Genomic DNA, 13420 nt, shown 5'->3' with positions numbered 1-13420 from the left:
AAAAAACCCCAATGTTTTGGAAAATGAATCAAAACAGACTCTTTACAACAGTACACAAAGAGCGTTGTGTTGTAAAAATGTATTCTTTCAATCAGAAAGTGTTGAACCCGCTTGCTGCTGTCACCAGCCTCCCAGGGATGGAAAGAGACAGGAGGGGGATATCATTATCTGCTAATACTATGAAATTCAAGACGGTGTCCCATGATGCATGCGCACTCGCTCACACATGGCATGTACACACACACACACACACACACACTAAGCTTAAGCCACAAACATATGTTCAAAAATGCACGAGCAAACGGAAAGCGGAACATACACACAGTCCTAATATAGACAGACATTTACACTCACATACACACAGCATTGCAAGCATACACGCCGTTATTCTTGGGAGCTGGAGTTCACATCAGCTGTGCACACACTAACCCTCACAAGCTCTGGACACAAAGGTAAGGACGAAAATCAAATCTGTCTTTCTAATGCAGAAACTGTGCATCTCCACTTTGTCTATTATAGACTTAATTCAGTCACCTGTAAGGTAGGACAGAAAGCAGTAATGTGCTTTTCAAGTGTAAGTTTTTCCATTGCCATTAATGTCTGCTACAGATTTCCTATGCAGTGTTGGCAGCTTTATATATGGATGTCTTAGACTTATTTTTACCATCAGCATTACCTACAATGGTTTCCCCGGTGGGGTCTGGGGACTTCCAGGGGTCCCCAGGAAGACAGTTCAACATTAGTGTTTTTGACATGCTGTGATTCCAGGCCTAATTGTCTCATAATCTACAACACAGCTGGTCCTTCACATGAACAGATTTGGAAGCCTTAGCCGATAAATTCCACTGTTACCACTGAGTGACTTACTAAAGAGGTTATCAATTCTTAAATGGTGGAGTGAAAATACTGCATCGATACTTATTTTATAATAACACACAATATAATAAAACACAATGGGCGATTTGTACAGTCAGTTCTTCCCGAGTCCACGCAGCTGCTCACTTTCTCTGCAGGGGGCGGGGCTACACGTGGCCGCTTTACCCCAGTGTTTATCCAATCAAAACGCGCCTAGTAGTGTAACCTTGGTTACTGGGGCAGTAGTATTATGGTATGTACATATGGCAGCGCACAGTGGAGGAATACATGTAAATAGAAGACATTTGAACATTTTATGGTTCTTATGGCGTATTTAAAAGACCTGCATATAAATTTGGACATTTCGCGAGATTTGCGGGACTGTCTTCGACATTGTGTGTGTTACTTTTCGTGTTAGCACCTCTTGGCTGACGTTATTTAAATGAGTTTGGTTCAGATAGAGTTGGCACTGACTCGATGATAAACATTCCCATCATGCAAAGAGATGCATGAGAACTGAATGGGTTGCTATCAGTTACTCATCGGGTTCTACGGGCGAGCACGATCTCCGTGATTACAACAGAGATTCAGTATGTAAAACTCGCTTTCATCTAAGTGTCAATGGTAGAAGAGGTAGGTATGCGTGTTAGCATTTGCTCAGTGCCAAATGGTTGTTTTCAAAGAAATTAGCGTTTGTATTGTGTATGTACATGTGAGCTTGATGGAAAGAGTTTCATATATTTGTGAAAACCGAGTCAAAGAAATTGGAAAGTAGTAAAGTAACACGGGAATACAGACAAAAGGGCACCTGGCCTTTCTAGTTGTGGAAAGACGAAAAAACGTTCAGATAATCCAAAACAGTAAGCCCCCCCCCAACCCTCCATGTTGTTAACTGAGTTGTTGTGGCCACCTGAGTCGTTATGGTCAAAAGAGTCATTTGGATGAGACTGAGCTGTGAATCTCCTGGCCAGAGAAGCCAGGAGATTCACAGTTGAGGCATTCAATACCAAAATTTAGAACTGAAGAAGCTTCTTGGATGAGAGGTGAAATGTCTTCAAGAACCCTAACACGTCCAGATGCTCTAAGAATTTACTACACTAACTTCCGCATCTAATGTTACACACACGGTGTACTGCTGCTGCTTCAACATAAACCCCTCTGACGAAATCACTTTAAATGGAAGGCTGGGCCTGCTGTTTCTGCTTTGTAACTCAGTAAATAGAAAGTTTTAATTGCCAAGTCAATAGTCAATAGTCAATAGGTTAAATCTATTTAGTTTTGTATTTCTTTGTTGGTATAGAACAAGTTTTATTTTTGACTCATCTGATAACCTTTTACTGCTTTTTTCAGAGATTTTTGTGTACAAGTGTGATAGAACAACAATACCTGACCCACCAAATGTCCCGTTTTGTTCCTAGATTAAGCCAGCACTGCCCCACCTGTCACAGCCACCACCGCCATCATGCCTGGTGAGGATAAACCGCCACAACAGACCCGCCAGAGGAAAAAGAACAAAAAATCTCGCTCCAAGGGGAAGAGCCCTGGCGGGAGTCCCGGTGCCCATCTGGGAGGAACTACAGATGGCCAGGATGACCTCTTCTTACCACCAGTACTCCAGCCTCCTCCTAAAAAGGTGGAGGAGAAACCAAAAGTGCCTGTTGTCAAAATTGAGGAGGAGTCATCCATTGCTGTCTGTCTTCAGGTCCTTTTTCCCTACCTGCTGGCTGGGATGGGCATGGTGATGGCTGGCATGGTGCTGGACTACGTACAGGTGGGTGCACAGTCACAAGGCTGGTTTTGAGATAATGGCATCACAGATTACAACTTTATGGTGTCAGTTTGCTAATGGGTATGTAGGTATGTGTTGTTACATCTTCAATGATTTGTAAGCAGAGTTGTCATAATTTGCTCAGCAAAGATGCTTGGTTTTCATGTTCATTTGTTGTATTTTATTTAGTTTTTCAACATTTCAGTTTCCTCTTTTTTCTCGATTTCTGGTCCCAAAGCAGGCTAGGAAACACTGCTGTGTACCACATATTGGGCATATACAGTATTTGCTAAAATGCAGGCCCAAGCTGGTCACAAGCAGCAGTGTCAGTCTACACTCCAAAACATGTGCCCACTTCAAGTGTAGAGGATGTTAAAAGAATATTGCTGGTAATATTGCACTAGAATATCTGTCAGTCAATCACAATGTGAGATTGTGACGAGTAATTTAACCCTTTTTTCCTTTTTTGAAAAATTCAGCCCTCTTGTGCAAGTGTGTCTTTTGGGTAGTGGGCAGTCTCTGTCTTTTAATTGTGAGTACCTGTGTGTGTGTGGTGATGATGGTGGTGGTGGTGGGGTCCTGTTGTGTCATTATCTTCTGCCAGGCGTTCCTGTCATTTGTTCCACAGCCAGCTGAGTTTGAAAGAAATCAGACGCACTGCTGTCTGCTTTATGATTAGCTGCTACCTGTTTCGCCCTCTCTGTCCCCCACTGATAAACACACAACTGTCCTCACATGGCCAACTTCCTTCAGTCCATCTGTTGCTCATCAGTATTTCTTCCAGCCCTTCTCTCCAGTATTTGTTACCCGCCTGCCTCTGATAGATGGTTAGTCATGACTTTGGCTGAGTGCTGCGTCTCAAAGCGCAGGGGACAGTAGAAGGACATTAAGAGTAACTTATCTGAATGGAAAGGAGATATAAAGATGAGAAACACAACACCATCAGCAAGTAGGGCTGCTGCTGTAGCCAGTGGTGGTGGTTCTTCTTTAAACAACTACATCCTGTTGTCATACCTGCAATTTATATCTCATATGCTGTGTGTTCTGCTTCCTTTCTGCCAGCAGCCTTTTTCAGTTATTGACCCCTGTGGTTTGCCATTGCTTTCCAAGTAATGGCTCACCCAGCTCTACCAAACTTGGCTGCATTACAGTTGTGAAAATATATTTCTGACATCTCCATTATATGGATTCACATAGAAAGTTCACAAACCAAACACATGCCACTGTTCTTTTCCTAAAACTAACCAGTTTTGTGCCTAAACTTAACCAAAGTGCCATTTTATGTCAAGAACATAGTGGTGGGGCTATGACATGGGCAGACACAAGCTATGGACAATTAACACATTGTGGATTTTTTAGATAGCGATTTGAAGGCAGAGAGACACTGTGATGATATCCTGAGTCCACTGTTCTGCCGTTTATCCACCACTATCACTTACTTATCACCAATATCACATATTGCACAGTGATAACGCACAGCCCCATGTGGCAACAATCTGGAGGCTGAAAACATTCCAGTTTTGGCATGGCCTGCTTACTCACCAGACATGTCAGCCATTCAGCATGTTTGGGATGCTTTTGATTGACGTATGATGTATGAGAGCACGTTCCCGTTCCTGCCAATGTCCACCAACTTTGCACAGTCACTGAAGAGGAGTGAACCAACTGTCCACAGGCCACACAACAACGTCAATGTGAAGGAAATGGGTTGTACTGCATTAGACAAATGGTGCCCACACCAGATATGGACTGGTTTTATGATCCTTTCATTACTGAGAAGTGCAGCCGAATGGTTTGTGTAATGCAGACAGCGATGAAAACAAACTCAACAGGAGGAACAAGATGACCTGTAGTACATGCTAGCTACAATAGAAAAACACACAGTAAAACACACAGTGGTGGAATGTGACTTAGTACATTTAGTCAAGTGCTGTTTTTAAGCACAAATTGGATACTTGTACTTTACCTGAATATTTCCATTTGATACAACTTCATATTTCTACTCCACTTCATCTTAGATATTGTACTTCTTTACAGTATAAAGCTTATTTTTCAGGTCAGGTTGTTTTCATAATCTTCTTGTCCAGTGAAAACCCTGTACCGCTAGATGTGCTGAGTTTCAGTGTTTGTGATAAACTGCTGGATGAAGTGCTTTTCTTATGTGTTGACAAAATATTCTCCTGCTTCTTCTGCTAAATAAACTGCTGAAAACCCCTCTTGGATTAGCTGTAAAATGCATTGTCCCATAGCTGAAAACAGAGCTCGTCTGAGTTCATGAAACCTTTTTAGAGATATGTGGTTCTAACAAACATTTGATGATCTTAGAGACTATGATGCACAGAATATGATGTAGAATTAACATCCCAACAATATATAAGTAGTTAAAATGGGCTCAACCTTAAACATGTACAGAAATAAAATGAAACCCAATAATCCAGCAGTAATATTGCTGTTTTTCAATTGAAGACGTGACAGATGTTTCCTAGGTTTCTCAATGAGAAATTCAGGTCAGATACATGTATATGAACTGAAGTTTTAATCTAAATATTAATGTGATATGATACATAATTTAAAAAGACACGATAGACATGAATCATTTAACGTATTTAACATATCCATGGCTAATGCCAGCACTGTAGTGTCATGATCCCGTCTGTGTCAAGCGGTGATGTGTGGTGAGGTTTGTGGCTGGTAAGACAATGACTCTTTCAGAGTCACATTTACAAATACATGAACCCAAAAGAGTGATTTAAATTCACCATTCAGGATGAACTTGGTCTGATTCCGCCTTGTCATAGCATGACAAGACAAAATGTCTACAGTGAAAGGGTTCTGTTTAACATAGGGACTGACAGTAGTGTTATCTCAGGGTGCTCCGGGTTCCTCCCACAAATCCAAAGTCTTCCAGAAAAATGGTTGATAGATGGATTTTAAAAACACACACACACAACACACACACAGCACACAAATAAATATATTTAAATATATATATTTATTTAAAATATATATTTTATAAAATAAAATAAAAAAACTAAATACAATTTCTTCATGAATATTCATGAAAACTAAAGACTAAAAGACGTCGAGGTCATGCTGGAAGCTCAGTGAAACTGAACTAAGGTACAGCTGTACTTTGACGTTAATGTCAGTGTTAGCATGCTAATACAATGACAAGGCTAATATGTTGTTGAAAAAAATATATGTTTACCATGTTCAATGGTAATGGGCACTGCGATTGACTGGCGACCAGTCCAGGGTGAACCCCGCCTCTCGCCTGTAGTCAGCTGGGATAGGCTCCAGCTCCACCGCGACCCTGACGGATAAGCGGTATAGAAAATGGATGGATGGATGGATGTTCAATGGTAATGGTAATTCACAATGTGAATTTCCCCACTGTTGGACAATAAAGGAATCTTATCTTATCATCACCATCTAGTGTGTTAACACGCTAATATTTGTTAATTATTACAGCTGAAGCTGATGGGATGTTATTAACTTGCAAGTATTTTATGACAACTGGTCTCTCAGAAGCAGGATTGAAACTGACAGTTGTAACAGGGCTGACATAAATGTAGCTGATTCAGTCTTGTAGCCTAAAATCACAATGCCTCAGGAAGCTTTACTGTCTGTACAGTGTACGACACCCTCTGAGACCCTCGATTTGAGTGAAGAAAAACCCTGTAACAAGATAAAAATGGAAGAAACCCAAGAAGAGCCACAGAGGAGGGATCCATCTCCCAAGGTGGACAGGAATGTGATAAATGTCACATGTACAGAACAGAACAACAAAATCACAGAATATACATGGTTGTAGGGTTGTTTCATGAGGTCAGATCAAACATAATGGTTACTGCAAAGACAAGTAACTTAAGAAAAAAGGGTTACAAGAAATAATATAATAATATAATAAAACCTCACCAAACATGTGAATGAAGGGTTAGAATGTAGTTAGAAGATCTTTAATGATATTACAGTAATCTGATCTCAAACTGTATTTTATCAAATGGTAGAAGAAAAAGAAAATGAAAGAACAACACAAAAACAACAAAACTCAATCATTACTGTACAGTAGTGAAATGATTTTGAAATGGAGCCCCACAACAAGCATGTTTCCATATTGTCAGCAGGTTTTGTGCCTTATTTGATGGTTCAGCAACTTTGTGTATAACAGGAGTTTCTTTCTTCATATTTTTTTGCCCCACTTCTAAAACACCAGTTATGACAGTTCATCCAACACAATGTTTTTTTTAGGTATAATGAAAAATAAAATCATAGTCAGTGTCACCCTAAATATGCAAAAGACTTAAACCAAGTTTCCCTTTCTAAAACAAAGTTGAAACCAACATTTCTGGGGCTGCTATCATGTGTGAGGTCTGGACCAATCACAACTGGACATTTTACACTGGTCCCCCTGTACAGCTTCAGGTGTTGTCTTGAGATGGGTTCAGCTGTAGTCTGAAATACCACTGCAAGAAACATCTGAGATCCTGAGATCTTTCCCTGATCCTAAACAAGCCGTTTTGGTGCCTCAACCTGACCAGTGCAGTGGTGCATCAAGTAGTGGGTACATCTCATCGCTACTGAGAGTCCACAGGTAGACTGGAGGTGATGGCACAAACTTCTTTGAAAAGTCTGTCTGACAAATTCATTCATTCATTCATTTTTATTGCACTGATGTATAAATGCCTTAAAAGATTTAGTTGTTGAGTGTTGTTGTTTTGTTGAATCGGTTTCCAGCTCTGCAGAATTCATGCATCAGAGGTTTAGAATGCAAATGAAGGACTAGAAGGAGCAACAAAACAATGTAGACAAGACTGGAGGTAGAACTGCTGCCTGACCTGACTGTCTCTATATTACCTTGAAAGTATATACAGTATATAGATAACGTATCCTGATACACCTCTTTACGGGGCCTGTTTTCAGGGTTGGGCTTGGTTTATTCCTTCCAGTGAAGGGAAATCTTTATGTTTCAGCACACCAAGACATTTTGGACAATGCTATGCTTCCAACTTTGTGACAACAGTTTGGGCCTGTTGGTTAGCTATTTAGATTATAGTTGTCTATTTAGAAACCAGTGTCATTATAGTCCCTGTTTATGTAATTGTCAGGTGTCACAGTACCTTTGTACATATAGTGTATATATTAGACTCTTGCTTTGGCATTTCTATAGTGGCAGATGAGAAGTGAATGTAACACCTGACAGCGAAAGCAGACATGCTTGAGTAAATCATGGTCTGTAAATGCACCGCCTGAGAGATGAAATTAGCCCATATAAACATTTTACAGTCTGCACAGGTAGAATGTGAATGTGTTCTATATTGCAGTTTAACTCCTTCCTGATAGCTTATAGTCATAAATCCACAAACTTGCAGGTCGTGATTTCCTGCATTGCTATCACATAAAATACACCATCAAATAAAAATTTGATACTCAATGTAAGGATTCAATGAAATGAATTCAGGTGAAATAAATTTCATGTAGCAGAGGCTTCTGGATTTTGTGTTTTGACTAACAATGGCACAGAACTGTTGTGCTGTTTTTTCAAACAGGACTAAATTTCATTGAAAGCTAAGTGTTTTAGATTATACCTTTTTATTTTGATGTCTTTTCTGTGACTATATTTCCAATATGTTGTACAGAATTTTCAAGCCTGGTTTCATTACCAGGTTGTGAAATACTCCCATTTTGGCACATTCCTTTACCTCTCATCCAGATCATATGCATGACATTCACCATGGAGACTGGAGTTCACATCCAATGAGAAACAAAGCACACATTACCAATCTTTCCCTAAGCCTAACCACTTTGTGTGAAAGTGCCACTTCATGTTCGCCATGTGTTTGAAAGCTTTTGTGGCAGAAAGGCTTTGTGCATCACCTGCAAAAGCATACCTATTGGGTCTGGATGAGATGTAAGGTCTTTAAAAACTGTTGTATACTCTGTGGCTCTCGAGGAGCTTTTCCAGGTCTAAAGAAATAACGCTGGTGATGACATTGGTAATGTAGGATCCAGCTTTTTTCCTAAACTCTCCTTTGAGTCACAAACTATATGAAAGTATAATAATAAATTACTACATTACCCCTTTAAGTACCCCTGGATATTCTGAGAAAGAGAATCTTTGATACATCCATATTTGAAGAGAGAGGTAGAAGTAGAAGAAAGTAATACTGAAACACCATTTTAAAACCACTTAAGATGCAAAAGTATACTGCTGAGGTGGAAATGAATTTAATGATTTGGTAATCATAAGGAAAATATTAAGTACCACTCAAAAGAGCAAGTGACAGTTTTGTAAAAGGATGTTTGCATGTATGAGAAAAGAAGTGATTTGCAGATTCTGGTGACCTGAGAAGTGTTCTGATATTAATATTTTAGTTCAGGGAAGCTTGATGTTTTTGTCACACTATACAGTACATGTTTGTTTGGTTTTAAAGAACAACGATATAGTACCAGGGCCAACAACAGGACCTCAGTCCAGATATAGCAGGTGGATTGGAGGTAGAGATGGAGGGAATGGAAGGAGAGAAAGAATGAGTCACGACGTGGAAAGAGAGAGATTCGAAAAAGAGGGATGAGAGAGGTGGAAACGCAGTGAGACCGGCCGACGCAGAAAGCGGGATGTCACATGAAAAGAGGGAGGTAGAATTAGAGGCAGACACGCAGCAAGAAATAGCAGGAGGATTAATGCTAAGCAGTCTTTTCCCTCATGATTCTGTATGTCGGGCAGCGCAGACAGCCCTGCCTCTTTCTCTGCTACGTCACAGCAGAGCTGAGCAGAGGGAGCAGGACTACCCTGATGCTGACAGGAGGAAAGGAGCACCCTAGCCTGCCAGAAGCCGGCTGCTGCAGCAGCTTAACAGTGGACCTCTTATTGGCATCTCGCTGCTCTTTTTGTTTTCCTCTTCAACCCTGTCAAAATAGGAGCTGGATTGACGAAGACATAACGGAATACTGCTGCTTTTAACTCTCAAGACCTCTTGGACTATTTTTCATTTTCATCTCGTTGTTGTCAATCATTCAGCTGTCACAGCATTACTATCATTTGCGGGATACAGCTGTGCCTTAACATTGGAGGTCAAGCAGATTTCACTCTGGATCAGATGGATTGAGAACTTGAACCAATGAACACTAAACTCCTTTCGAAAGACTTTGAACTCAATCAAATGGATTCTGAAGTGGTTCAGAAATCTTGAAATTTGAACTCTTCGTTGTCAGGTTCATTCCCTTCAGCTTGTGTGTGGATATCAAAGCCATCTTACCTTTACTTGGGAGACTGGTTAAAAACAACCCAGATTTGGACAACAGATGTGGTGCATCTGTGCCTGTAAATCAAGATTGTGATCTATGAGTAAGAAGTGGTGTTAATGAATGTGCTGACAAATGGATACCTCATCACTGCTGACTCACCACAGGGCGAAAGATGTCATGCTCCATTGCCCTCAAGTTAAGGCCTTTTAGTTTATGCTGGCAAAACAGATAATTCATGGGAACAAATGGAAAATTAAGTGACAGTGTCTTGTTTCACTTGATTTTCTCATCAGAACATCTGAAGACATGACAGTAGTTAATTGCACAATTCTTCAATGTTCTTCATAAATAAAAAGTGCTAATATAAGCTGATTGTTATACTTTGTCATTGTCGAGAATGACTGAAGAAAAGCCTGTCACTTCTTTGGAATCTCTCGTGAACAGGACAAGCGTGCATTTACAAATCCAGATTTCACCTCTGCAGGAAAAGTCCTCAGTGATGGCTTAAAACATTTACCCTGGTTCTTTTTAGACCAAGGACCACAGCAGTTGATCATTTTTGTTCTTCAGTATTCACCCTGCTGACATTTTAGGACAGGTGAAATTCAAACCAAGTTTATTTGGACACATCAGAAGTTGAGTTTTCATCTACGTTTGGAATGTAGTCACACGTATGATGGGATAACTGTACATTAAAGAAAGTGCTTAACCTCTTGTTCAACATGGTGGTGACTCGTCTGGAGCTGGAGCTACGCTACCAGGGCAAGAAATTACGTGGCGTGACATGGAAGTTGACTCGATCAGAACATGGGTTCCTGCCAGAGAGCTCCTGGCTCATTGCTGCTCAGGTTATCGTGCCATACCTGGTGTCAGGACTTGGAATGGTCTCCGCTGGTATTGTTATGGACCTTATACAAGTATGAAAATATCTCAGAAAAGCCATTTGTGGAACAAATTTTTTAGAGGTTGATGATTTGCTTTTTACAGTTTGGATCTGAACAAAGAGTCATGTTTTAGGTCGTGCCCTATTTATTCCCCAGTGATCCACTCAGAATGTGTACATTGAGTATTTCAAAGCCATCTTTTTCCTCTTTCCTCTTAAGACAGGATGTTTTAAATAGTTTTTTCAAGTTCTTTGTAACTCAAAGGCAATGGTAAAATGTCCAGTCCATAGTCCATATGAAGAAGAGCATGAATCTGACCATATGTTTGCTGCCAGCTTTTCATCCTCAACAGTTTTTGATACTCTGTACTATGGACACATTTTAGTTAATACTGTAAAAATGCTGAGGTTCTTCCCAACCCTATGGGTGGATGGGTGAATGTTTGGATGGACTGACTTGACGTAAACAGTTTATCATGGTAGGATGGATGAATGTAAAGATTTGGGTGGTGAACTGTCCTGCTTCCCAACTGACAGTGCTCTTTACTGTTCAACAGATGAAACCTGGTGGAATATCCACCTTTCTTAGATTTAGAAATCAGATTGATATGTGGGAGGGAAAGGAGTGCTTTCGGATAAAAGTGAACAGTTAATTTAATAAGTAGGTGGACGAAAGGACGCCAGAGAGAGGGGAGGTTTAAGAAACTTTGATAACTTGGTTTCACATAGAATTGCATTAGCTAAAATATAGCTTGAACTGTTCTGAAAATAAATATGTGCACATTTTGATGATACAATAATCTCTATTCTCTATTCAAGTAAGAGTGAATGTCAGTAATTCTGTGTCAAATCAGTTGAATCAAAGCAGGAATATTATGGTATTATTATATGATTAGTGTTACCACAGTTTTTTTTCTCCTGAGAGAATTAGAGCAGCACTTGTCTTTTAGCCCACCACACTGAAACCACAGTAGCAGCAGTATTACCGAGGAAATGGGCCATGTCCCAGGATAGGCTCCCAGCATGACAGCTGTCAGCCAGAACCACCAGTACAGACCCTGAGAGCAATGTGTATAACAGACAACCACACAGCAAGTCCATCCTCTTGGTCTTCTTTAGCACGTTTAAACCTCATCATCACCTCCCCTTCCTCCCACCCTCCCTACTTGCTGCTATTGAAGCAACTGAAGCACAAATGCATCATAAATAGCTGATCAAGCAGGCACTAAAGTCACAATATTGAAAAAATTTGAATGGCGTTCAGTAATTTTCTTTATTTCGTGACTTTGGGTGAGCAAACAAGCTAATTAGCATGTTTACTTAGCTTTACTGTTGTCTTTTTTCATTGTGCTTGATGCTGTTGCAGCTGTATAAGCAGTCTGCTAACAGCTAACGTCACCCCCAAGCTCTTACTGTACCTTGTGTGACTCAAGGTAGTTTCTAATTCAGTTTATTTCATTTGTCCTCACCTCAGGTTTATTATTCATATTCTAAGATAAATGAATTTGTCTACTGTACTTTTTGTTACAAATTGAAGCAATTGATCTAAACAAAAAAAATTAGCATACAAAACTTCTAGCAGTGAGGTAAGCACATTAATGTTTAAATTGGTTTATTGTTGGTTTATTGTTAAATCCACCAACACTCAGTTTTAATGTAATTTAACTTTTAGCTGTGGTTTCTACTGTCTAAAAAAAATCTAAATTTGCCACCTGACTCAACCATGGGCCGTTGAGCTGGTAGCTTTAAGCTATAGTTGCAGTTATTAGTACATTAAATGATTATTCGATCGAAAGAGAATTAGCTGCCAGTTATTTTGATAACTGTTGAATTGTTTCAGTCATTTTTCAAGCAGAAATGTGAAACATTCACTGGCTCCAATTCCAACTTCTTATTTGCTGCTTTTTCTGATCAGGTTAGCTCAGAGGCATATGTAGATAGCTGAACCATTTTCCTTTCTTAGTTCTTAGATCTAAAGACAACTGTACTTTCTTTAAGAAGGAATTTTGTCAAGTTCATACAAGGACACATTTGCTCCAATAACAAAACAGTGTATTGTCTTTGGATTCTACAATGTGCACAGGCTTGTGGACTGAACTGTATGTGGTCAGTTTCTGTCACTGCTCCACCAGCATTCTCTCGTTACAACTTTAACTGAATCACTGATGATATTTGTACTTTTGTTTCCCCTTAGAAATGTATTTATATCAAAACATATTATCTCGCTCTTTTTTGCTTCCTTTTCCCTCTTTCCTTTTCTGGCCTGTCAGTCCCATCTCTTGTCTGTAATTCCCTCTCTGCTTTCTCCTGCTCCACTTTACTCTGTTTTTGACAGCGGCATTGTTCTTTTATATGTGAATCTATTTAAAGATCAAACAGTCTTGGTCCTGCCAAGTCTAGTTGTAGTCAGAAAATATGAGACAGACTGTGTGAACTGTGCGTCTTCTAAACCCACTGAACCTGTGTGGTATGGCGTGGTGTCACACGATGCTCAGAGATCTGGAAACAGGAAAAGTAGGCTACTGGGTTAGTCGCGAATATGTGATGTGCTTATTTAAGTGCATCAGTAAGGTGCAAGGTTCAGAGGGTTCTTCTGGGCTGGCAGTAAAGCTGAGATTCTTTTTTTTTTAGAACAGAATTATGCCACTATTAAGATTAAGAAAAGT

General features: G+C 39.9%; 1 protein-coding gene across 8 annotated transcripts in view; it reads left to right on the top strand.

The window, feature by feature from the left end:
* Positions 1-211: 211 nt before the first annotated feature.
* The window catches only part of LOC124062994 (solute carrier family 41 member 3-like), a 29099-nt gene continuing 15890 nt past the window's right edge, over positions 212-13420 (top strand). Inside the window, exons 1-3 of one of the 8 annotated variants that reach the window (XM_046396167.1) lie at positions 1119-1488; positions 2274-2488; positions 2558-2626. In XM_046396167.1, coding sequence (XP_046252123.1) covers positions 2318-2488; positions 2558-2626 — 240 coding nt within the window. In that variant the 5' untranslated portion in view covers positions 1119-1488; positions 2274-2317. The other 7 variants (XM_046396162.1, XM_046396165.1, XM_046396160.1 and 4 more) reach the window with 7 other exon arrangements.

The sequence above is a fragment of the Scatophagus argus genome, chromosome 8 (assembly GCF_020382885.2).
Source record: "Scatophagus argus isolate fScaArg1 chromosome 8, fScaArg1.pri, whole genome shotgun sequence".
Classification (NCBI taxonomy): Eukaryota; Metazoa; Chordata; class Actinopteri; family Scatophagidae; genus Scatophagus; species Scatophagus argus.
The sequence above is the reverse complement of the archived record's forward strand: the minus strand, read 5'-3'. Positions and strand labels throughout refer to the sequence as shown.